We start from the raw sequence: 26,739 nt of genomic DNA on the forward strand, positions 1-26,739 counted from the left end.
GGAGAAGTTGAATAGCAAGGGGCTATGCACTCCATAGTAGATACAGGAGAACAGGGTTCTAAGGTCGTAGCTTGAGGCACTGTGTCAGATATACAAGGAACAGGAATGTCAACAGGCCTTGCAGTCTGATTATCTTCCATTTGTAAAAAGTCAGACAAACCATCCTCCGAAGTCTTTTGATTACAGCCAACTTGTGTGTGGGCAAACATAGCAGTTGCATCATCAACAGTAGAACTTTGGGATCCACAGGGCACCAACCGGTTGGGCTTCAGACTCTCATCTGTATGCTGGGTGTTGGTAGGTAGAGAGTTCTTGATAGCATCAGAAAATTGAAGAGAGGACTTCTGGCTACAGACTGGTACCTCAGATGAAGCAAGAGGAACAAGAGGGTGAATGAGAGTGTTATGGGGCATTCTTTTAACTAACACTCCTTTCTGAGCAAGTTTCCTCTTTAAGAATTGTCCCAATAATAGCTTAGGAATTTGGTTAGTATTGAAAGTTAATATAAGTCTTTGGGGACAGGAGGCAGTAATGGAACCAAGAGAGTCCAAGGTCTTTACAGAGACTAAGTCGATAATCCTTTGTTGGATCTTCATAAGATTACTAAGATGGTTTATTGCCAGGCTGGTCGAACTCCAAACAGGCCGTGTATCCTTGTACTTGAACACATAAACACACACCTGCTTGGGCAGTCAAAAGTTGTTTCGGATGTTTCGGATGTCCTTGAGAACTAGAAGGCATGCTAATTGTGTTACAGAAATAGTCTCTGGAATGGTAGGAAGAATCCGATGCAGCCTTCCCTCGAAGGACGGATAACTTATCAGAATTAGAAAATTGTTTGCAAGCAGAGCACAAAGTATACGATTGAGACAGACTACTTTGCTCAGTCAGTTCTTTCAAAGAGTCATTTTTTTCCACGATGTTTTTGAAGCTGCTTAAAATGTCGTGGAGGGAGGTTGCTGCTAAAATACAAAGTGACTGCATTTCGGGCTCAAGATTAAGTAACTTCTCATTAGGGTTGGTTACAGACACAGGCACAGAAATAGGAATAGAATCCTTTGCAGTATTGGTGAAAGAATTTGCAGTCCTTGGTTCTTTCACATAGCCACGAGTAGTATTAGTAGTAGGTGAACGTATTGCTCCTTTCTCTTCCACAGAGGGTGATTTAGCACTGACTTCCTCTGAGCTATTTGAGTCCGACTGGAGCAACGGTTGGAAACAGGCACTGCATATTCCAACCCACCCGAGACAGAGATATTAGCATTTTTTGCAACAAAAAAGTCGTTAATCTTCAGTTGCTTGTTGGCTGGGGGTGAGTAAGACTCTTCAAGGTCACGGGAACGTTTGCCGGACGCCATGCAGGGAAAGCTGTTAATTGTTGAATGTAACTCACAGAGTCTGTTCTCCAAATTGCTTGCCACAGCCGATAGACTTAAGTAAACAAGCCGGCTAACAGCACAGTAGAATGCGCTATACAGCAAAAACACTAAAATAAGCAATGAAGTGATAAGAAGCTAATAGCTAAAAAATAATTACTTAGAGTTGTCCAGGAGCTCAGCAGGACTCGACCGTCCTGGTTCCAAAGCGGGGGAGTCAGTTAGTTAACTAACAAGCATTACAGCATGAGGCAAGTTTCAGTCTAACTCCACCTGGTGTTGTAGGGTGGCTCTATAAAGGCTGGGCTTGAGACCAACTTGTGAGTACTCTAGGATGACATCTAGTGACAGAGTCTCTGGTGTGATTAGCTTTCCCCTGCACCAGCGAGCAAACGCTTTCCAGGAAGATCTGTGAATCCTGGTAGTGGACAGACAACATGAGGCTAGCAATGTCTCAGTCACGTTGTTTGAATAGCTCTTCTTTCTCCTACTGTTCTGTTCAAGTACCACGTGGTCAAACGGAACCAGATGCCACAGGTGACCCTGGGATAACCAATCTGGAACCGTCAAAATGATTAAGATCGGTGTCTCTGATTATCCTTGAATCGCTAAAACCATGGGGAAGGCCAGTAGGGTGCCATCAAGATGACCCTCGCTCTCTGTCGTCATCATATCCCAGTGGTGACAAGTCGTCATTGTGTCCCAGTGGTGACATCGTATCCCAGTGGGATACGAACAACAAGCCTAAATCCTCTATCCTTATTAACAAAAATAAATATTTTTAGGTTCGAACCACCCAACGACGAGGTGGTTCTGCCTATCCACCTGGATGTGCGTTGGTCCCTGAGGGCCTTTCTCATACGCAAAGAAAATATCAGAGAATGTGACTCCCTGTTTATTAACATGGTTCCCCCTAGGGTAGGTGAGGCAATGTCTTCTGCTGCTGTTAGTTCCAGCATTAGGGCATGTGTCATTGAGGCGCACAAGGCCAGCTATCTACCAGTTCCCAGTGGCACCACGGCCCACTCTACCCGGAGTGCGACTACTAACGCAGCCTTGGTCAAGCACATGTCCCTAGAACAGATATGTAGGGCAGCCACTGGGGCCTCCCCCTCTTCTTTTGTGAGGCACTATAGGTTGACCTCTCTGGATGCTGTTCAGGCCTCCTTTGGAAGGAGAATCCTGGAGCACATTATCGGAGATTAACAGAACCCACCCTACAGGTCACTGCTTGGGGAGTACCCAAACAAGATGGCCTACACCATCCAGGAGAACGACCCATTGGATACTCACCGTGAAGGGGTCTTCTCCTGGGTGGTTGGAGGCCATCTTGGCCCTCCCTGTTCTCGTTCTTCTCCGGTAATGTGTTTCATATATAAAATTGCAATGTTAACATTCCAAGCTAGAGTTTCGGAGCCTGTGAGGATTCCTTTGATCTTTGGTCCCTTCCAGAGCTGTTAGGTTAGGTTCGTTTTTTCAGCATGTTATTGTGTGTGTTGTTGTGGTTCCATTGTTCTTGTCTCATTGTGGTGAGTCCGATCCTCGGCTAGTCAGATACTGGGGGCAAGAAGGCTAGGACCAGCCTACAGGAAGTGACTAAAGTATATTTCCTGCCTCCTTGATTGATGGTGGAGAATAACCCCAAACAAGATGGCCTCCAACCACCCAGGAGAAGACCCCTTCATGGTGAGTATCCAATGGGTCGCTCCCTAGCTCTTATTTTAACTATTTAGGTCACGGTCTGGAGCTCAGTGAACAGGGGCTGGGCTATAAAGAAGCAAGGCTGACTTGGATTTTGGGTGGTCAAGTGCAGAAGAGGACTTTTGAAAGGGAGGCCCAAAAATCGGTTCTGCAGAATTTAAGGCACCTAAATATGGATCATCAAGGAGTTGCTGCTGTCACCTGCAACAGCCGTGGAACATTTGTTCTTCTGCGAGAGGATGCTAGTAGCTAAACTTGCAGGAAGTGCAAGTTGGTTGCTTCATTAGAAGAGAAGGCACAGCAGCTTGAAACACAAGTAGTTACACTTCAGCACATTAAGAAGAACGAGATTTTCCAGGACAAAATGGAGCTGACGGCGCTGGGTGGAGAACACACCAGGGACATCTCTGAGGAGGATGGCATCTCTCAAACAGAGGAGGAGAAATGTAACCCATAGAAACAGAAGGACCAGGGAGCATTCTGTGAATTTTGAAACTACAGAATCATTTTGAGATTCTCCCCCTTCTTGGTGAGGTTAAGGAACAGGCACGGGAGGAACGGACTCAGCTCTCAGAGAACGCACAAGTGACAGAAGGTTCAACACATGAAATGTCACCTGCAAAATCCCAGAGGAGACCTGTGGTGGTGGTGGAAGGAAACTCCCTGCTAAGGGGGACAGAAGCAGCAATTTGCAGGCCTGACAAGATGTCTCGAGAGGTGTGCTGTCTCCCTGGGGCAAAAATCCGTGATCTCACAGAGAGGCTGAGAAGACTTGCCAAGCCCATGACCATTAACCCTTCCTTTTAATCCATGTCAGAACAAATGGCACTGCTGGATGTAGCCCTTGGAACATCAGAAAGGATTTGGGGGGCCTTGGGAGGAAGCTGAAGGAACTGGATGCCCAAGTGGTCATTTCATCTCTACTTCCAGTTGGAGGACATGGGCCCAGGCAGGAAGGAAGAATAGTGGAGATGAATAACTGGCTCCGCAGGTGGTGCCGCTGGGAACATTTTGGCTTCTTGGACCATGGTCTGCAGTTTCATGCAGAGGGACTACTGGCAAGGGATGAGTTATATCCCTTCCCAGTAGAGCTTTTTTGCTAGGAGATTGACAAACCTTATCAGGAGGGCTTTAAACTGAGTTAAGTGGGGGAGGGAGACAATATTCAAGTGGGAAGTTCACCTAGCACTAGAGAAAATAGACTGAAGGTTATAGAGAGAATAATAGAATCATAGAAGAGACCCCAAGGGCCATCAAGTCCAACCCCCTGCCATGCAGAAACACAGTCAAAGCACTCTTGACATATATTCATCCATATGTTCATTAAAAAAAAACCCAAGGAAGGAGACTCCACAACTTTCCAAGGCAGTGAATTCCACTATTGAACAGCCCTGACGGTCAGGAAGTTCTTCCTAATGTTTAGGTGGAATCTCTTTTCCTGCACCTTGAATCCATGACTCCATGTCCTAGTCTCTGAGGCAGCAGAAAACAAGCTTGCTCCCTCTTCGACGTGGCATCCCTTCAAATATTTAAACATGGCTGTTGTATCCCCCCAACCTTTTTTTCAATTTGGAGGTTTTTAAACAGGCTGGATGGCCACCTGTCAGGAGTGCTTAGATTGCGTGTTCCTGCATACCAGGGGTTTGGTCTGGATGGCCCTGGTGGTCTCTTCCAACTCTATTTCTATGATTCTATGTAGTCGTGCACGCGGAGTCACCGTAAGAACGAGACGAGACGCGGAGATAACATCTGGTGGAGAGAGCCAGCAGCGGGAGCGCGGGGGTCCGTGATCCTGGCAACTCTGCCGCGTGCTAGTTCCTGACACCTTTTATTAGGGTTTCTCTGGGGGCGGGCAAAGGGGTGGATCGGCGGGAGAGCGGGAGACCGGGAGATCGTCAGGTGATGCATGATCTCATCGGGCTGGTATGTGCAGGAGGAAGCGTCCGTGTCTGGGCCTAATCCACACCTGGGGGCAAGGGCCCATTATCCCTTGTCTGGGACACCTGGTGGCTGTGAGCCAGGTGTGTAGTTCATGACCTGTGACTCACCGGGGGGGGGTGGGGATGATGGGAAGCGGAGTGCACCAGAAGGCAATATGGATTTAAGGCGGGCATGCTGGCGCTCTGCCCCACGGTTCTGCTGGGTCAGCGGCTCATCCCTACAATTCTAACTTTACATATTTTTTAAAATGGGAACTACTGGAATGGGAAGGCAGGACAGAAAATACTCCCGATAAATACATCCATGAGTAACACCCCCTTCCTGCAATGAAATGCCCTTGTACGCATTTCAGGATTTACACAATAAATACGCAGCCGTTGACATTCAGCTGCATGGTATCCAGAGTCTTTCCCACAGCGTAGCACTGCTGTCCTCCAACACCCATTCACACCCCATCTTGACTTTCGAAGAAAAGCAGTCATGCCGTTGATTCCAGGTCGACAGCCACGTGAGCACGGCACTTGGAAGAGCTTTTATCGATAGGAAAGAATCAAGGGTTCTGTCTGGGAAGTGGCCAGGGCATACATCGCAGTGGCCACGTTGCCCTTTCAAGACCAGGGGAGGCCTTCAAGTGTCTCGGCGGAGCCCCAATTCCAGAAGCGCTCCTGAGCCCTCATCTCCAAAAACTACAGTCAGAGCTGCCGTTTCTGCTAAAATGAGGAGTGTTCGGATTGAGCAGTCATGTTGTGCCTAGATGATGCTTTGCCTGAATGCTCGTCATGCTGTTTGCTGCCGACTTCAGATCCAAGGAGCGAAACTTGTCCCACTCGGCAAGGAGAAATAGAGCTGGGGTCTCAACAGAGACCTGGTAGCACTCTGGACAATGCGAACAGATTCCAAAGGCAGAGGTGAAGCCAGACCCCTAACACTGGGATGAGCCCAGCAGCCAAGAACCAGGACGGGAAATAAGTTGTGTACCAGCGATATGACTTGGGCCCCACGTCTTTACCCCAACATCGGAGTTTCTAGTAGGAGGCCTTTTGCCCCCAGCGCCCTTTCAGGAGTGGAACGAGAGAGAATTGCACCTGGGGTGCATGGGCACCCTGTGCCCCTGCTGCGGCAGCACCTGCCCTGCCCTGGAATGCCCCCGGAATGCCCCTGCCCCTCCACAGCCCCGCCCCGGCTCTGCCCAGGGCATCGCGTCCCCCATCCCATTGGTGCTACGCCACTGCGCTCTCTTAAATGCATAGTGGATTACAATGTCTAGCCACCCACAATATCCACTGGCTCACTTCCTGCTGCGAAGGTGTTTATATCTAGAAAAGGTGTGCCGGATGTACCGTGCTGTAGAGGGTCAAAATTGTTAAGTTCATCTCTAGGAAAAGGTTGGTGGAACCTGGTTTTCTCACTAGTTCCGACTGACTCGCTTGTTTTCTTTCCCCCCTCTCTGAATTTTTACATTTCTACGCTCTTCATTTTAGCCTTTTCAGTTGTTATAACTTTGGAGTTTCCTGGCTTTGACCAGGGCACATGATGCGCAGGCAGCAGACACAAGCTTTAGGACAGAACTGAGCAGTTTTACTAGTCTGTTCTGCCAGAAATCCAAACCCGGCTGGGACCACAGACCTTGTTTCCTTCGTTCTCTTCTCTGTCCCATCACTCAGAGTGCCTGCTTGCCTGTCATCTGGCTACAAATGTCATCTTGCAGACTTCAGTTACTCAAGCTTGTGCAAGATTCCATTCCCCAGTGTGATCCAGTGGGTTAAGAGTGGCAGACTCTAATTGGGAGAACCAATTTGTTTCCACACTTCTCCACATGAAGCCTGCTGTTTGTCTCCAGGGTTATTTCCACACTCCTTCACATGAAGCCTGCTGTTTGTCCCCCTCCTCCACATGAAGCCTGCTGTTTGTATTCAGGCTCAATTCCCAGCATCTCCAGTAAAAAAAAAAATCAGGGTGGGGATAGCATGAAAAACCTCTACTACAGACCTTGGACCGCTTCCGCCAGTCTAAGTAGGCTGTACCGACTTCGATAGACCAGAGGTCTGCCCAAGCAGCAGACGGTTTCATTTGTGTTCTGGGTCAACAATTTAAGAGAATTAGAACTGGGCATGTGTTTCTTCTCAGGCTAAGAGAGTCCTTGGGGCGACTGTGCTTTGTTAGTGATCGAGGCCGAGGAAAACCCTGGTTATCGGGCTATGGCACATTATTCCTTGGTGCTCTGCCCTGCAGTGAGGTTAAGTTTCCTCCAAGACAGAGATTTCTGTGCTGACACGATCCCACTTGTTGCGCCGATGATCCCTGGTTAGCGAGAGCAGGGAACCCCCGATGCTCCCCCCGGCTTCTGGGTTGCACTCCTTCTAGGTCACTCCCCATTCCAACACAAGATCGAAGCTTGCCGGCTCCTGTTGATGTCCCGCCGCGTGCGGCAAAAGTGAACGGGCCCAGTGTGCTTGTCACGTCACGCTCCGAGCCACAGCTGCGTCGTTGGCTCGCCCTTGCTTTTCAGCATTCATTTGACCCCGGCGATAACCGGCCCCTTGTTCCAAACTGCCAAACTCTTCTGGAGGAGTAAGATTTATGTATCTGAAGGCCAATTAAAAAGAAAAAGAAAGAAGAAAAGCACGACTCAGAGCGGAACAGAGATTTTAAAGTCTTCCTTGGCCAGGCCGTGGCATTTGAATGGGAATAAGGGACCTCTCAGAGGGAGCTGATCGCCCTCCTGTCCGTTTTTTTTGTTATCTGTCTTATGAAAAGAGCGACTGTTCTGGAAACTTTCATTTAGGGCAGCCCAATTAGCATTTTCTTTTCTTTTTTTTGCACGGCATCATTGATGAGAAACACAGAGGGAGGAAACGGAGCACGTTTCTCTTATAAGCGTCTCAGTGTTTCCTGCCTTTGGGAAACAGCATGCACGCACACGCACACGCACACAACACACACACACACACACACACACACACAAATCTACCACCTGTTGATGCGAGGGAGGTTTGCCGTTCAGAAATCCCAATAGTATTTTCCCTCAGGCACGCCTTTCGAAAACTGGGATGAGAGTACAGAAGTTCAATTTCAGTTCATTGGTGGGGCCAAGGCAAACCCAGTCACCCTGTTACCACAAACCTGCGCAAGATCCCAGTCCTCGTTTAGGGGCACGGCTCCCCTGTCTCCTTTGGGGCCAGCTATGGTCTCTCTGACAGTCCTACCTTGCAGGCTTGTTGTGAGAATTAAAGAGGGGAAGGGACCATGCATGCCGCCTTGATCTCACTGGAGAGGTCAGGGGATTAGAAAGAGAAGAAAAAACTGATCAGCACCGTGACCTTCAAGGCTGTGGTTCAGTGATAGAGCATCCATTTGGTACGTAGAAGGGCCCAATCCCCGGCATCCCCCAGTTAAAAGGACCAGGCCGGAAGTGATGGGGAAGACCTCTCTGGCATTTGCCTTGTATGTCGAAGACTGCAGGTTCAATCTCCGGCCCCTGCAGTTAAAAGGAACGAACAGGGAATGATGGGGAAGACCCCTTCCTGAGTCCCTGGAAAGTCACTGTCAATCAGCGGACAGCACTGATCCAAATAGATCAGGGGTCTGCAGCCTGCGGCTCTCCAGATGTTCATGGCCATGGTGGCAAGGGCTGATGGGAGTTGTAGTCCATGAACATCTGGAGAGCCACAGGTTACAGACCCCTGAAATAGATGGTCTGATTCAACGTGCGGCACCTTCATATGTACACACACACACACACACCCCGATTCTTGAGACACAGCACTATTTTCTTTCCCCGCATATGCCCTCCCTGCTGCCAACCCAGACGAAATCCGACATTTGGCGAAGCATATCAGCCTGGTGCACAGCGACGGTTTTTAAAATCTAACCTCTTCACTGCGTCGGAGCAAAAAAACCCCATTTTGCGTTGGTGTGTTTTAGTAAATGCGCCCTCTGTCGCACCGAAACAGTTCTTCCTGGTACCTTGTGTTGATATATAAGTGTGCATGAGAGAGCCGGCATGGCGTAGTGGTTAAGAACAGGGGCACTCTGATCTGGAGAACCGGGTTTGATTCCCTGCTTTGCCACTCGAGCTCTGCAGGCTTATCTGGTGAACTAGAACTAGCCTGTGCACTCCATCACACGTCAGCTGGGTGACCTTGGGCTAGTCACAGTTCTTCGGAGCTCTCTCAGCCCCACCTGCCTCACAGGGTGTTTGTTGGGGGAGGGGAGGAAACGAGTTTGTAAGCCCCTTTGAGTCTCCTTGCAGGAGAGAAACGGGGGATGTAAATCCAACTCGTTTTCCTGCTGGTGCTCAGGTCGTGGTGGGTTTTGGAAAAGCACATGTTAAAATGGGGACAGGGTGGAAGGGTAATGCTCCTCAGCTAGAGGCATAACCCTTGGGAAAATGATGACAGCGATCTTCTTTCCAGAGGCTAGACCTGCTGGTCTATAGCAAAAGAGCTAGGTTTGAGTCCAGTAATACCTTAGAGTCTAATGGAATCAGGTTCTACTGGACTTGAATCCAGCTGTTCTATAGTAAGCAAGCGGCTAGCTTCTTTGAAGCTCAGATGTGCTAGTGCGGTCATTCTTGCGGCAGCCCTGCAAGGTAGGCTGTGACTCTTCAGGGGATAAGCTAAAATTGCAACAGGTCCTTTCCAATGTGACTTTCTCCAGAGAGAAAACATCTGTGTTCCTTGAGGACATTTCAGCATTTTGGTTTTGGGGTATAGAGGTTTTCTGTCTTGGCCACGCTCTGCGCCGCCAGGAACTGTGGCCGCAGCACACTGCCGTGGCCCATCTGCCTTGCCGAAGCAAGTGCAGCTTGAAAGCTGTTTATTTTGAAACCTTTATTAGCCTCTTTTCGTCCTTATGGCGCTCGAGTCTCCGTAATAGAAGTAGAAATAAAATATATAAACTGGGTTACATAAAAACACAGTAATGGGGAGTTTTCTGCCTATCTGGGGAGAACCACCTGTGGTTAGAGTTCCCTGAGATAAATTCCCCTTTACACCTGTCTCTTCCTCAAAAAGCAAAAAAGCAAGATAATGAACGGATAAGCAGCACAGGCAGTATCATCAATGAACGTATAATCCCTGTAGGAATGCTGTGTGTGGGTGGTGGTGGTGGTCTTGAACCTTGAAGCAATAAACGAACTCTGGATTGTTGATCAGTAGCGTTTATAGATAGGCATCGAACAATCCAGCTAGACAAAGCCAGTTCTGGCAAACCTGGCTTTTGCTATCCCCTTTAATCCAGTGTCGCCCCTCCCCCATTTCATTTTCCCAAGAAATGTGGGAAAGAGTTAGTTTGGAGCTAAGGCACCCCAAGGTCGGCAAGAGAGAGAGAGATAGCCACCTGGCATCCTACCCCCATTAGATAATGGAAACAATCCCGGCTCTCATGAGACCAAAGTGTCAGGGGAAAGCCTAGTTATCTACAGAGTGTTTGAAGCCATAAAGTAAAGATCAAGGAAAGAATGCCCCAGAATGGCAGTGGTCACATACAACAGGCTGGTTACGTATATCTTGTAGCAATTACATTCAGTTAGGAATGCATCTCAATCGCCTAGATACGATCCTCCTGATGGTGAAGTTGGGATAGGGTTGCCGGCTTCAGGTTAGGAAATACCTAGAGATTTGGGGGATGGGGTTTGAGGAGGGTGGGATTTGGGGAAAGGCCTCAGCGGGGCATAATGCTGCAGAGTCCACCTTCTAAATCTGCCATTTTCTCCAGGGAACTGATCTCTCTCACCTGGAGATAGGTTCTCCGCCACCTTGCCATTGCCAGCCATCACCTAGAGGTTGCCAACCCAGGCGGGGAGGACATTTCACCCATGTAAAATGGTTTTCTCACGAGTTCCCTCCCGATCTCCGTGACTGAGCGGGATGTCTGTTTTCCTCTGTCTGCAGGTGCCAAACCAGCTGCCTCTGTTGACCCCTGGGGATCTTCCGCAGACGCTCCCCCGGCCCTCTCGAAGAATGTAGACCCCTGGGCTTCCTCCCAGCCGCCCTCTGTGGCAGCCAAAGCCGCTGCTGACCCCTGGGGGCCCACCTCTACGAACAAGCCAATTTCTGCTTCTGGTGAGTGATGTTACCGGCTTGTTTTTCTTGTTCCTTTTGAAAGGAACTTTTGTTTTACCATATGCCAAACAAAGCCACCTGATTGCCTTCTGCTCTTTCCAGTGGTGGAGGTGAGCGTTCAGACGCAGCAATCTTCCCAAGAATCTTGGGACGGGGGGGCACTTTGTTGGTATGACCTCCATGTTCTCTTTTAGATTGTCTGGCTATCTGGTTCCAGATGCCAAGCGTGTGTTAATCCTACGATAGCCCAGGTCCAAGTTAAATTAGACTAAATGGACCTACTTCACCTGCACCCAGTCCTTCTCCCCAGCGGAGGACCTTAAATCGTCCTCTCCCCCATTTTATCCTTGCAACCACCTTGTGAAGTTGATGCGCCCGAGTGGGTGTGCGTGACCCAAGGCTTCCGCCTCACATTCGAACCTGGGTCTCCCAGACCCTATTCTGTACCCCTAACCACTATGCTGCACACTCCACCTTTCCTCCCCAGAATCCTGACGGCAGCTTCCACGTGCATCTGCAAATATCTCAGCTATCAAACAGCAGTAATACAGTCCAGATTAAGAGTGGCAACTGACCATATCCCTCCAATGTAGAACAATAACCGAAAAAAGTCACTCTTGCAAATAGAACGATCCTGATTTCCTTTAAAGACTTAGGGCGCATTTAGCCTCTTGTCTGTGCAAGAATGGTCCAAGGGAAAAAAAAGGGAAAGTGCAGATGATGAATGCCAAATAATTACTTTATTCACTTATTTATTTTCATTTATTTCCTGCCCTTCACCACAACATCAGGGCGGCTTACCATAAAAAGCTGGGGATGTCCAGTCTGGAGAAGTGAAGGTTCAGGGGGGACACGATAGCTATGTTTAGATATTTGCTGCTGCCTCAGAGACTAGGACATGGAGCAATGGATTCAAGGTGCAGGGAAAGAGATTCCACCTAAACATTAGGAAGAACTTCCTGACCATCAGGGCTGTTCAATAGTGGAATTCGCTGCCTTGGAGAGTGGTGGAGTCTCCTTCTTTGGAGGTTTTCAAACAAAGCCTGGATCAGCATATGTCAGGAGTGCTTTGATTGCTTGTCCCTGCCCAGCAGGGGGTTGGACTAGATGGCCCTTGTGGCCTCTTCCACCTTTATGATTCTGTGAAAAACCATTCAAAATCCAACAATGGTAAAATCACAATAAAACTGTATCCTAAAAATCCTTAAACAATCTAAAATCTCACCCACTCGCAAAAAAGGAGGGGTGAATGGATACCTCCGGGGGTGAGGGGGCTCCCAGTGTAGGGAGTCAGCCAAACATTTGAGTGAAGGTTTTTAGGATACAGTCTTCACCAGGCGCTGAGCCTCCAAGGGAGTCTGCAAGTTTGCTGCCATCACTCGCTCCAGAACCTTCCCCAAAAAGGAGATTGGCTACCGGGCAGTGGTTGTGGAGATCTTCTGGGTCCAAGGACAATTATGACCTCTTCAGAAAGGTCACTGCCTCCTTCAAGGAGGCAAATATCTCAGCTTAGATCTCTGCCTCCTTCAAGGAACAAATCACTCCCCGCCCCCCATCAGTCAATCCACACACACACACACACACACACACACACACACACACACACACAGTCTGTGGCATCTGATCAACCAACTTTCGTAGAGTTAGTATCAGCAATAAATCAATGTTGTAAAAATTAAAGCGCGTTTGTGTTTTTTTAATGTAATCCCAACAAAATGAACTGTATCTTGTAAAGAAGGCCGTAACCTCTGACCATAAGAAACATTTCAACGGTTTGTTGAAGGCTTTCACAGCCGGATTCAACTGGTCCTGGTGGGTTTTCCGGGCTGTGTGGCCGTGGTCTGGTGGATCTTGTTCCTAAAGTTTCGCCTGCATCTGTGGCTGGCATCTCCAGAGGTGTAATACAGAGGAAGTCTGTTACACAGTGTGTGGTACACCTCTGAAGATGCCAGCCACAGATGCAGGTGAAATGTTAGGAACAAGATCCACCAGACCACGGCCACACAGCCCGGAAAACCCACCACAACCATTTCAATGGCTGTTTCGATGCAATTCACGCAAGACTTCAACGTGTGTTTCAATCCAGTTGCAATCCACTTGGAACATAAAGTAACAAACACAACAGATAACAGTGAACTCTACAATAGCTACAGTAATCTCTAAGCTAAAGAGGCTTGCATTGCTGATGTGACCTTTTGATGTGTAAACGATGTGGCACTCCAATATAAACGCCAAACATTAAACTTTAAACAGCCGCATGTAACAAAGTCCCTTGCTGTGTCAGTATCCTTCAGTTTAATAATGCTCCTTGAGGGAAATGTCTCCAAACAATGTGATGAAAATATCCACCAGCTTCAGACAGACAATTCTCCGACAGTCTTCAAAGAAGCCTGATTGGGATTGATGTGAACCAGGAGCGAGTTAGATGAAGTGTTGTCATCCGTGTGCACATGAGCATTGCCAGAGGTGGAATCACCCCGGCTAAGCCCTTGAAGGCATAACGAGATGAGGATTTATCCGGGAATCTTGTAGCCTGGTAATTGAAAATATTTCCTGGTTAGGAGTTCTGGCTGACTGATGGAAGCTGCCGGACGCTTGCTTTCGGAGTATAAAGGGATTTTTTTGAAGATGCTTTGTCAGCTAATTTTGTTGGCATTGTTTTTAAAAAATACAAACATTTATACAACGATTTACTGCTTGTGTAAGAAAAGTGGCAGGGAATTCTGCATGGAAATGCCTACTGGTCAGCTGTCCATCGGTTAAGCTCTGCTGTTCTTCTGTTGAAACCGTTTGGCCTGAGCTATTCTATGGAGGAAGAGATGGTGTATAATAGAAAAGGAAGAAGACTTTGGATTTATACCCCTCTTTTCTCTCCTTTAAGGAGTCTCAAAGCAGCTTACAAAGTCCTTCCCTTCTCCTCCCCACAAGAAACACCTTGTGAGTTAGGTGGGGCTGAGTGAGTTCTGGGAGAACTGTGACTAGGTCACCCAGCTGGCTTCATGTGTAGGAGTGGGGAAACAAATCCCGTTCACACCAAATTAGAGTCTGCCGCTCCTGTGAAGGAGCAGGGAATCAAACTCAGTTCTCCAGATTAGAGTCCACTGCTATTAACTCTGCACCACGCTGGCTTCCAAAAAAGATTTTTAAAAATGAGGCTTCAGTCTTCGTCCTATAAATCCTAGAGAATTACCTTACGGGAGTGTATTAGCATCAGGTGGGAAAGAGGAGGTGGTGGTTTCATCTTAGATTTTGTGGAGCTAGCCCTGGACCATTGATACCACAACTGCCTTCTTTATGTGCCCTGCAGGAAGCAAATCTTTTGACCTCTTCAGCAGTTTGAACGGGACAGGTAAAGATGACTTCTCCGACTTTGACAGCCTTCGGACATCTAAAAAGCAAGGTACATGTGAGATAAACATCGAAACATCGTTTAAGCTTGCTGGAGTGTTGGTGGAATGCAATGCAGAACTTCAGCTGTATGATTGTTGGTTGTTCTGAAGCGTAGCCAGCAACAATGGCCTCTTACCGCAAATGGAATATCTGTAAAATGTCAATATTTTTGGAGGGCATTCTAGCACTGCTGTCCCCTAAACCGTGGGGGGATTTTTTTGAACTGTTTTCCTTTGATAATTTCGTGACCGCACCAATTTATCAGTCTTCGGCGAGATTTACTTGGCGATCGTTCGATGGAGAATTCTCTAAAAACCAGAACTTACCTGTGCTTTATGAAGATTACGAACTGGGGTTTGAAAATCAGGCTAGGCAGAGCACAAGCCAATGCCCCGAGCGCAGCTTGTGTCAATGCCCAGTGTCCTAGCAGTGGGTGGCTCTGATTAATGTCAGTCGCTGCAAAGTTTCCACTGGATCTTGCACCATCGAGAGCCAGCGTGGTGTAGTGGTTAAGAGCAGGTGCACTCTAACCTGGAGAACCAGATTTGATTCCCCGCTCTGTCACTTGAGCTATGGTAGCTTATCTGGGGAACTGGATGAGCATGTGCACTCCAACACACGCCAGCTGGGTGACCTTGGGCTAGTCACGGTTCTTTGGAGCTCTCTCAGCCCCACCCATCTCACAGGGTATCTGTTGTGGGGGGGGGGGAGGGACAGGAGATTGTCAGCCCCTTTGAGTCTCCTTACAGGAGAGAAAGGGGGGATATAACTCAAACTCTTCTTCTTCTTCTTCACCACCACCACTATTTTCCACAAAAAGATCTAAGTGTGGTCTTTGTGTAGTTAGGGGGAAGTGAAAGTGGGGTAAAAATAGCCCAGAGTGTTTATGCCGACAGCTCTGCAGCCTGCCCACCACTGGATCCTGCCAGCCACCCGCACTCTATCTGCAAGCCAGCTGGAGGGGGGGTGGGTGATTTTCCATGCCCGGGTGAGGAGCCAGGGTTGAAAGATGGCGCTCGCTTCCCCCCTCCCCGCGGCCTCTCCTCTCCCAGGGCTAGAGCGGGCCGGGGTGGGGGAATCTTCCATGGCTGACTGAAAAGCCAGACATTAAAGACTGTGCTTGCTTTTCCTCCACCTCTCCTGCCTGGCTGGTGGCAGCGAGCCTGGCCTTTCAGCCTGCCGGCATCTCCTCCGGCCACCTGCTGCTGGCTCATGCCAGCCACTCCCCACTCCGTCTGCCATCCAGCAGGGGCTGGGCAGCTTCCAGCGACACCCTGCGGCTTGGTCGATTTTTCCTCAGCTGCCCTGGCACCCTTTGATGCCTTAGGGCATAGGCAATCTAAGACGGGAAAGGGCAGGCAGACACATAATGCAGCAGGCACTAGGACCCTGCGGAGCATTCCGCCAAAAAGAAGGTCCAGGAGGTTTGGGCGGATTAATTGCAAAATCTCCCGAGTTCTTTTGGCGGAAGAGGGCATAACCATTTGTTTTAACCGAGCTCTATTTGTCTGGTTGGGCTGAAGGGAAGTCAGATTCTCTCTCGCTCTTTAAAAAAGGAGCAGTACCTCTGACCACGCGGGGTGCCTCAATGCAGGGTTTTGTGACAGCAGTCGATGAGAGGGGTTAAAATGTATCCGAGGCTTCTCAACATCTTCTCCATAGAGACAATAAATCCGTCTCTGTATCCAGTTTGTGGACACTTCCTTTTCTGTGATTCTAGACTCCTAAAATTCTGCAGGTTAGGTGTGGGCTGGCATCTGACCTGTGTCAAAGTGGCAGTGCCTGCTTTTAAAATGGTCCCATTGAATGATTTGGGGGAGGGGGGAGAGAAAAAAGAAGAATGACTCTCTCTGATTCTCCTGGTGTCCTAAACACACGTACCTGGAAGCCAGTTCACTGGGTTCCAAGCACGTTGGGTTAGGATGGCAACCTTTAATACGACAGTGGAAAAACGAGGAGGGGTGATCACAGTGGCGGAACTACAAGGGAGAAGGGGGTGCGCTTTGCACCAGGCAAAATTTTCAGGTTTGTTTTTTGTACTTTTTAGTGTTTTTCAGTTTTTGGCCTGCAGGGGGCTCAGTTTTCAGGCTAGCAGCACCAAAATTTCATGGAGTTTTCAGGGGACTCTCCTGATGATACCACCCAAGTTAGGTGAGGTTTGGTTCAGGGGGTACAGTTATGGACTCCAAAAGGGGGTGCCCCATTCCCCATTGTTTCCAATGGGAGCTAATAGGAGATGGGGCTACAACTTTGAGAGTCCATAACTTTGGACCCCCTGTACCCAACTTTACCAAACCTGGCTGGTATCATCAGGAGAGTCTCCTAAAGATACCCTGAGATTTTGATGCTGCTAGCCTAATAACTGCTCCCCCTGCAGGCTAAAAACTGAAAAAACACTAAAAATACAAAAAACCCACGGACGAACATGTTGGGGGGAAAGCAAAATGCATATTTTTGCACCGGGCTCCATTTTCCCTAGCTGCGCCTCTGGGTGATCAGCTTGTTCTAACTCTGACAGTCATTTTTTGTTCTCAACCTTTCCCTGTTTGGTTCCAGCCAATTCGGTTTCCAGTTTGTCAGCACAGAACAGCGGAACCACCAGCCCGGACCTCTTTGAGTCTCAGCCTTCAAACCCAGTGCCTGGTAAACAGAACGCAGCGCGGAAAACCCCGGAGTCTTTCTTGGGCCCCAACGCCGCCCTGGTCAATCTGGACTCGTTGATATCGAAGCCTCCGCAACCCACCCCTTTGCTGAACCCGTTCTTGGCTCCAGGTATATCTTAAACAGGGAGCAGGTTTGCTGTTAACACAGGAAGGGGACAGGGAACGGCAGAGCTTTTAACCCCCCCCCCCAAAAGGAAGAAGAAAAGATGACAGCAACTGCGTCGAGCCCTTGGTTCCACCTAGCAGCGTGGTGTAGTGCTTAAGAGCAGGTGGATTCTAATCTGGAGAACTGGGTTTGATTCCCTACTCCTCCAGCTGAGTGGCAGAGCTTATCTGGTGAACCAGATTTGTTTCCCCACTCCTACATTCCTGCTGGGTGACCTTGGGCTAGTCACAGTTCCTCAGAAGTCTCTCAGCCCCACCTACCTCACAACGTGTCTGTTGTGGGGAGAGGAAGGGAAAGGAGCTTGTTAGCCACCTTGACGCAGAGAAAGGTGGGGTATAAATCCAAACTCGCCTTCTTCAGGGAGAGATCATGTATACAGTGCTGGTTAAGAAGTCTTCCTGTATATTTTTATTGTCACACCACAGACTGTGCTATTCTCCTTGAGCTGAGATTGCAAATGCCTTCGCAGACCAGGTGCTCGGGAGCAGCAGCAGCAGAAGGCCATTGCTTTCACATCCTGCTTGTGAGCTCCCCAAGGCACCTGGTGGGCCACTGCGAGTAGCGGAGTGCTGGACCAGATGGACTCTTTTCTGAGCCAGCAGGCTCTTTCTTATGTTCTTAAAGCTGCAGCATTGGGGGACCTGACAGCAAGTTCTCAATGCATAACAGTCCCTGCTCCTTTTGCCTCAAAAGTTCCCACCGGAGGAGATATTTTCCCACCGTAAGAGATCTCTGCCTCGAACCCCGGAGAGCAGCTGCCAGTCAGAGGAACCAATGCTGGCCTCAGTCAGCCTGATAGGTCTGGCCCAGGAGACGGCAGCTTCAAATGTGCTCAGTTATGCTCAGTCACTACATAGAGCCAATTGCCGTGTATTTCCAAATGCATGTCTTAGAGGTGGGGGTGATGTAGTGGTTATTTAAAGTTATTTAAAGCAGAGGCGTATGGGGGGAAATGGTGCCCAGAAACAGCCGTTCTCCGGGCACCCCGCCTCCCCAAGCCCTGCCCCCCAGGTCTTGCCCCCCCAACTCCCAGCCAGCAGTCCCTTCTGCCCTCCCCTCTGGGAAGAGCAGTAGCAACTGCAAGGCTCCATCCTCGTCTCCTCTGCATTTATAAACTGGGAGGGGGCGGTGTCCTCAGGCTTCCTTGGCCCCGCCCATGTTGATGACGACATGGGCGGGGCTGAGGGTGCCCGAAGATGACGTCTTCCTGGTCATGTGGGGGGCCAGTTTTGCCCCCCCCCCACGTGACCAGATTAGTGGCACCTGGGGACAGAGGGTATCCCCCATCCCTAGGCAGATATTCCACTGGTTTAAAGTTCCCACCAGTCAGCTGGAATGAATACAGGGGCAAACTGGCCATTCCAGTTCACATCAGTCAATTGTAAATGTCCTTGCTGGTTAAAGATACCAACCCTGATATTGCATAGCGCAGGGGTCTGCAACCTGCAGCTCTCCAGATGTTTATGGACTACAAATCCCATCAACCTCTGCCAGCATGGCCCATTGGTTTCCAGGTTTTGTGCAACAACAGCACAGTTTGTGCCATAAATCAGGCTTAATGGCTACTGTTTTACTAGGGCGTTCTATGATCTAATAGTTATCGTCTTTTATCTGCCAATTTTATTGTTCTGTTATGCCTTGTTTCCTTTTTAATATTTACGCTTTTATCCCATGTCCTTTTTCCCATACTTTTTTTGTGTTCCCAATTTTCTTCTGCCGGTAGATTCTTTTACATACGTTTTTTACAGCTTTGGTATACGTTATCCTTTTTAATTGTACCTTATTCTGATCCGTGACCGTAATAAAGATTGATTAACTTACAGAGAAGTTTCCTAGAGGGCCAATAGTGGCCCGGAGGAAGCAGAGCCAAGCCCCAGGATCTTTCCCCCAGCTTCAGGGTCCACTTGACTGTAGCCGTTGGGGTCTGATCACCAGCTGTCTCCAGTTTTGGGGCGGGGAGGGATAATGGGATCGGTTTTGGTGGTGGGTGATGTCCATTGTTAAGCCCTGAAATTAGCACCCTGCATTTGTAGAACGGCTTCCTTCACTCATCCCAGTTAGCTCCCAAGTGGATGACCTTGAACTCTTTTCTCTTTGGAGAGAGAACGAGAGACACACTGAATAACCTCTGAGACAAAAATACATCTCAGTTACGTTCTACACAAAGAGCAAACGTTCCTGGGAATAGGGTAGAAGAATCAGGGTTTTTGTACCCCAGTTTTCTCTGTATCTCTGGAGCAGAGGTTAAGAGCAGGTGTACTCTAATCTGGAGGAACCGGGTTTGATTCCCAGCTCTGCCGCCTGAGCTGTGGAAGCTTATCTGGGGAATTCAGATTAGCCTGTGCACTCCCAACACATGTCAGCTGGGTGACCTTGGGCTAGTCACAGCTCTTTGGAGCTCTCTCAGCCCCACCTACCTCACAGGGTGTTTGTTGTGGAGGGTGGGGAAGGGAAAGGAGTTTGTAAGTCCTTTTGAGTCTCCTTACAGGAGAGAAAGGGGGGATATAAATCCAACTCTTCTTCTTCTATATTTAAGCAGTCTCAAAGTAGCTTGCAGTCACCTTCTATTCCTCTCCTCACAACAGACACCTTGTGAGGCACGTGGGGCTGAGAGAGTTCTGAGAGAACTGTGACTTGCCCAAGGTCAACCAGCAGGCTTCATGTGGAGGAGCAGGGAATCAAATCCAGTTCACCAGACGAGGGTCTGCTCCTCATGTGGAGGAGTGGGGAATCGAACCGTGTTCTCCACATTTGAACCCACAGTTCTTAACCATTACACCACCCTCAGCTCCCAGACATGCATTTGGAAATACATGACAACTGGGCCTATGTAGTGACTGAGCATTTTGAAGCTGCCTTCTCCTGAGCCAGACCCTGTCCAGCTGGCTGAGGCCAGTATTTCCTGCTCTCCTACCTTATCGTTTTAATTGGCGATGCCTGGGATTGAACCTGGGACCTTTGGCATGACAAGCAGGGACTGTACCACTGACTCATAGTCCCCTTCCCTACAAAATTATGTCAGCTTGATTTCGGAATAGTTGCCCCGAGTGACGAGGCGTTTTGTCAGATTCACCAGAAAATACTGTTCCTCTCTTGCTGTCAGCAGCCGCAGAACAACTTATTTCTTTTTCCCACGGTGGTCACCAAAGCCCTCCTGGTAAACTCCGTTGTGTTTTCATATTAAAAGGAATTTGTAGCTTGGGCAAGAGGCCAAAGCATCATATCCTGGGAAAGTTGTTTGTCGCTCTTTTGTAGCTGCTTTTTTTTTAAAGGTTATTAAGTCAATCAGGCTGTTAAATAGGGGTCAAGATCCCAAGGACTCTGTGCATCCATGTGCAGCTATATGCTTTTGTTCCTCGTTGCACAGAGTGCCCAGATGTTCCTCTGACGTAGCTCCTACCTCTGACCTGAAGATAAGTTATCGTTCCTCTGCCTGAAAATATGGCAGGTTGCCCAACAAATCTGATCCGTGCATGCTCTTTTGGAAACAGAAATTCAGCGGCTGGCCTTCCACGCTCGCCTGCAAGAGCTGATCAAAATGGATGGCATAGGATCTACCTCAGATTTTTCAAAAATTATTTGCTAAACCATTTGTATCCCACCTTTCGTTGTGGTTCAGTGCAGCTTGCAATAATGGTGAAAAACATTTTCATTTGGAAGCAAACAAAAAATTAAAATAACCCCTATCTCTCCCGCCATTGAAAGATGCCCATCATTCAGACACCCTCAAAAAAGGGATCTGTGAGCCCTGGTAGACCACAAAGGGAACATGAGGCAGCAGTGTGATGCAGTAGCCAAGAAAGCCAATGCAATTCTGGGCTGCATCAATAGAAGCATAGTGTTCAGATCGAGGGACGTCATAGAACTTTCCTACTTAGCATTGGTCAGAACCCACCTGGCATCCTGTGGCCAATTTTGAGCACCACAATTCAAGAAGAATATTGACCAGCTGGAACGAGTCCAGAGGAGGGCAACCAAAATGGTCAAAGGTCCAGATCCATGCCCTATGAGGAGAAGCTTAGGGAGCTGGTGATGTTTAGTCTGGAGAAGAGAAGGTTAAGGGGTGACATGATAGCCAATGTTGAAACACTTGAAGGGCTGCCATGTCGAAGAAGGAGCAAGCTTGTTTTCTGTGGCTCCAGAGACGAGGATCAGTAGTAATGGGTTCAAGGTGAAGGGAAGAAGAGATTCCACCTAAACATCAGGAACAACTTCCTGACAGTCAGGGCTGTTCAACAGTGGAATTCACTACCTGGGAGTGTGATGAAGTCTCCTTCTTTGGAGGTATTTAACCAGAGACTGGATGGCCATCTGTCGGGAGTGCTTGGATTGTGGCTTCCTGCATGGCAGGGGGTTGGACTGGATGGTCCTTGTGGTCCATTCCAACTTTGTGATTCTATGAAGACTGGGGAGTCTTGCAGTGCATGCTTTCTGAAGATCTCCAAAGATAGGACATACACACACACACACCCCGCTATAGGGATCCCATTCCACAGACCCCCGGTGGAAAAGCCCTGTGGCCCAGTCGATGCCAGACTGGGTTTTGCACCGTCTGCTAGGAGAGAGTCAGGGTGACTTTGGGAGTTGACAAAGAGGCAAGAGCATACAACCTTCATTGATAAAGAACAGGCACGAACCCTCCGAAGGGTGTCCCAGTTTCATGGGCCGCAAGACTACGACTGCCTCTTTCTACTTTCCCCCCATTTGTTCGAACAGCCCTTACTGTTGAAACATAGGACTTGCGGTTTCTGCTTGTTTTCCTTTGCTCTGCAAGTCCTACGCAGAGAACAGGAGGGGAGGCTGGGAACGAGACGTCGAGTCTTTCCGCTGTGCAGCTGAGCTGGCTTGGACAGCCAGATCCTGTGCAGGGTTTTCCTCCGAATCGCAATCACTTACCAGTTGGATTCTCTCTCTCTTTTCCTCTGTTAATTCCCTACCCCCTGCCTCTAGGGACGGCTTCTGCATCTGCTGCTGCTGCTCCAATCAACCCTTTCCAAGTGAACCAATCTCAGCCTCTCACTCTCAATCAGATGCGGTCGAGCCCTGTCCTGGGCACCAGCCCGTCCTTTCACACCGTGCCAGCTGTGGGCATCGAGCCCCTGCCTCTCTCTGCCGTGGCGCCCGCGGGGGCAGCCCCCTTGAACACGATGGTGTCCCTCACCAGGATGGGCCCAGGGATGAGCGTAGGCATCGTGGGGCCTCCTCTTCACAGTACTGGAATTGGCCCGTCTGCCTCGCAGCCCGCAAACACGACTAACCCTTTCCTCCTATAAAAGCCTGGCGTGCGGAATTTAAGTTGGCTACGTGGCGCGCGGAACAGGAGCAGGGTGCCCCGGACTTGCTTGGACGGAGCCGGTGTGCTCAAGAGACCTTTGTTAGGGGTGGGGATAGATGTGCGGTTTACAGTCTTGGATGAGTGTTCTGTTTCTCTCTACTCACCTATTTAATATAAGCTTTTCGCTGCAGACAGCGGTACTTACTTTTGGGTTGCGGGAGAATTGCGTAAAACGTCCGGACTTCTGCCACCAAAGTTAGATTCCTTCTCTCTTTCTCTACAACCCCCCCTCCCCCGCAATCATTTCAATATTATAGGAAGGCCCTTGCTGTTTTAAAGTCTTCCCCCCCTCCCCACTCTTGTTTGTTATGTTTTGTAGACAGTATCTTCAGCCAGCCCTGAAGTGCGCTGTGATGCAAGTCCGTCAGCCGCCTGATTCAGGAAGGATAGATCTCAGACCTAAAGTGCTAGTGATACCTCATTTGCACAAAACTCTGTACTGTTTTACAGTGGCGTATCTGCCAGAGGAACATGGGGGTCCATTGACCCAAGGTGCCCCCATTAGATCATGTAGGTACCCCTTGGCTCAGCCCCACCAGGTTGCCCGGGACCGCTGACCGGCTAAAAAAAGAGTAAGCTGGGAGGTATGGGGGGATGGGGCATGTGAAGCAAGAGTGTTGCCCGAGGTACACCTCTTGCCTGTTTTAGGACCATGTTGGCATTACGTACCCCGTTGTCCTTATGAAATCATAGGAAAAGGAGAATGTGTGGTGGCCAGAAGTGAGTATATGTATGAATATATATACAAATCTTTTCCCATGCACACTTTTTTAAAAAGCTGTTGTACAAAACTGCCATTTCCCCCAGGATCGTATGGGAGAGTTGGAGATGGCGGAGAAGGCGAATTTGTCAGATTGGGGGACAGGAAAAATCCCCCTCCAGTTTTGAAGTCCTCAAAGCGTGCTGTTCTGTATGCAGTACTGAAAACTGTGAGCTCCAGGGACTCTTATAGAACTTCAATCCAAACGGCTGGCATGCCGGTCTTGCATTCAGGAGTGACTCTGCTTTTGTGCTTGTCCGATAGTGACTTCATTTGGAAATTATTGTGCGTGCGTGTGTTTTAATTTGACTTGCGTTGAGAGTCCTTGCAAAAAGAGGGAAACAGTTGGGCGACAACGAATTCCGTTTTTAAACCAGGGCAAGTTTGGGAAATAATTTGGGATAAACTTTGCCATTATTATGCAGTTATTCTCGTATACTTTTGCACTTTTTAATTTTTGTTTTGGTTTGTTTGGGGAAATTTTGGTACCTTCAGGTCTGAACAGGCAGGATTGGCTCTGAAAATTTCCCTCTTGACTAATTTTTATAATGTTCTTATTGAGCAGTCTGTAGCATCGATGGGACATTATCAGGTCTAGCTGAAAAAATTTAAGATGCTGTTAATTTTTATGATTTAATGCCCTCTTATTTATATATATATATATTTAGCTCTTTTGTTTCTGTAAAGAGAATTTTAAAAGGGAATGTTCGGAAGCTGTTTTGCTTTTGAATGAAGAGGTTTCGTAAAGAAAATTGAAATGCCGTTGCAGCAAAAATTCAGAATGGGGCACAATTGCGACATTTAAAAGGAAAACACTAAAGTTGCCTTCCCCCCTCCCTTTCCTTCCCTGCTATATGAGTGCTCTCTCCATTCACCCCCTCCCCCGAATCCAGATGGAAAGACTTTTAAAGCCTTTTATAGAAGACCACGAAAGAAACAACTTCTCTCTTGTAATATTTTGCAAAAACTTTAAAAACACAATTGTATGAATGTTGTTAATTCTAATCGACTAAATTCTTCTAACTAAAGATGCACTCTGTGCTAACAACCGTCTCCGTTTACTCTTTCATTGCCAATGAACTTTTAAAGAGATCCTGGGACTTACGTTGTCAATTATGTTCATTCAAGATTGCTGGGTTGTTTTTTGGCTTCGGTTCGGAGCAGCAGTGGCGTCGTGGTTAAGACCAGGTGCACTCTAATCTGGAGGAACCGGGTTTGATTCCCTGCTCTGCCACTTGAGCTGTGGAGGCTTATCTGGTGAACCAGATTAGCTTGTGCTCTCCAACACACGCCAGCTGGGTGACCTTGGGCTAGTCACAGTTCTTCGGAGCTCTCTCAGCCCCACCTACCTCCCAGGGTGTTTGTTGTGAGAGGGGAAGGGAAAGGAGTTTGTCAGCCCCTTTGAGTCTCCGACAGGAGAGAAAGGGGGGATAGAAATCCAACTCTTCTTCTTCGTCTTTCAGATGAGTCATGAGAACACCATTCCACAGAAAGTGCAGCTTCGTATTCATAAACAGTTGGGGGGGTGGGGGGAAAGTTTTTTTACTTTTTTTTAAAAAAGGAAAGCGTTTTGTGAACTTATTTGCAGGTTTTTGAATTGCTTTTGACTGTTACATGTTTGTAGTCGTTTCTACATTGGAAAATTAATTTTAAAATTATTTTTTTCAAAAAGATTTCTTTCAAGAGCCGAAGCTCCTTCTTGTCAGGTACGGCAACTGCAGAAGGGATCTCTGACACTGGAAAGCTCATACTCTGATAAAGTCGTTGGCCCCTGTGGAGCTGAAGGACGCAAATCTTGGTGCCCGTTCTGTGTTTCTCAATTTTGCATCCGTTCCTTCCTCTCTTTTATGTTCTCTGCTGCGCTGATGCTCAAGCCATCTGCTCCGGAGTTTGACAGACTTTCAGGGCCCCCCCCCCCCCCCGCGCCCTTCCTGTTCTCAATGCAGAACATTTTGCCGCCTGCTGTTATGTCTGTTCCCTGTACAAGCTCGACCATCCCTTTCCTTTGCTTGTTCAGCTGCACTTCTGTTAGTCGTTGCTCGTTTCCGCTTGTGCAGTGAGTCTGAAACACGCCAGGCCTTTCTCAAAAGCTGAGACCTAGCCTGCTCCGACCGCAAATTTTTAACTTTTTCGGAAATCTTTTAGTTGGCGCTTGAATTCACCTCCTTGGACTCCACCAAGCTGTGTTAAAGTTGTGTACGGTACTACCACTTCGTTGGACCTGCCTGACATGGCTTTAGGCTGCCGTCAAACTTGCCTACTCAGACTAGTAGCCACTCCCTACGGAATTTGCTGACAGCATTTTACAACCTCTATTATTTTCTAAACTGGAGATGCCGGGGATCGAACGTGGGACTTTCTGATCACCAAGAAAATGTTCTACCTCTGAGCCCTGCTCCCCCCTCAAGTTATTGTCTCCCTATCTTCCCTGTCAGCTCTTAGTACAGGGGGCCCCATCCTTGTTGAAGCACTGGGCAATTGTGGACATTGGGTGCCTCAATAAAATGGTTGCCAGATCGGAGGCGTCAACCGGTGCTCCCTGCAGGTACATGGGCTTTCTGAACCACCTCTATAGTGGAGAAAGTTCTGGATTGGCTCATAGGTTGAGGGAAGAGAAGCTTTTTGGGGAGGAAGGTGATGCTTATCTGGGGAATTCAGATTAGCCTGTGCACTCCCACACACACCAGCTGGGTGACCTTGGGCTAGTCACAGTTCTTCGGAGCTCTCTCAGCCCCACCTACCTCACAGGGTGTTCGTTGTGAGGGGGGAAGGGAAAGGAGTTTGTAAGTCCCTTTTAGTTTCCAACAGGAGAGAAAGGGGGGATAGAAATCCAACTCTTCTTCTTCATTGCTTTCCTCTGCAGAGCCACCCCACATGGATGTAGGAGTGAGGAATCAAACCCGGTTCTCCAGTCTGCCATTCTTAACTACTACGCTACACCACCTCTCCCCAAAAAGGGCTCTGTTCTGGAGTCCACAAATCTAGGCTCTGCAGAGTTAAAGATATAATGCAAAAACTGTTCCATAACCATCAAGCTGTCCAAAGCACCTCACAGGATGTTCGTTGTGAGGGGGGAAGGGAAAGGAGTTTGAAAGCCCCTTTGAGTCTCCTACAGGAGAGAAAGGGGGGGGGGGGTAGAAATCCAACTCTTCTTCTTCTTCCCTGCCTTGGACCTGTGGCATCTCATTCACAGAAAAGCTGCAGCCACCAAGCGGTGTACATGAATGTGTATGTTTAGTGGAGCTGTTCTATTCCTTGATGGGAAAATCAATGAGCTAGGCTTTTAGCATTTTACTATTTAGCGCACTTTGATGGAAGACTCAAGTGTACTTTTATGCTACA

At 48.5% G+C, this 26,739-nt stretch overlaps 1 protein-coding gene across 2 annotated transcripts in view; it reads left to right on the forward strand.

Moving 5' to 3' along the window:
* EPN2 (epsin 2) overlaps nt 1–23,225 on the forward strand; it is a 57,429-nt gene extending 34,204 nt beyond the window's left edge. The window contains exons 5-8 of one of the 2 annotated variants that reach the window (XM_048492408.1): nt 10,913–11,083; nt 14,391–14,483; nt 17,030–17,245; nt 22,253–23,225. In XM_048492408.1, the coding sequence (XP_048348365.1) occupies nt 10,913–11,083; nt 14,391–14,483; nt 17,030–17,245; nt 22,253–22,575 (803 nt within the window). In that variant the 3' untranslated portion in view covers nt 22,576–23,225. The remainder of the gene's footprint in view (nt 1–10,912; nt 11,084–14,390; nt 14,484–17,029; nt 17,246–22,252) is intronic. The other variant, XM_048492407.1, reaches the window with a different exon arrangement.
* Nucleotides 23,226–26,739: the final 3,514 nt, after the last annotated feature.

The sequence above is a fragment of the Sphaerodactylus townsendi genome, linkage group LG04, assembly GCF_021028975.2.
Source record: "Sphaerodactylus townsendi isolate TG3544 linkage group LG04, MPM_Stown_v2.3, whole genome shotgun sequence".
In the NCBI taxonomy this organism is placed as follows: Eukaryota; Metazoa; Chordata; class Lepidosauria; order Squamata; family Sphaerodactylidae; genus Sphaerodactylus; species Sphaerodactylus townsendi.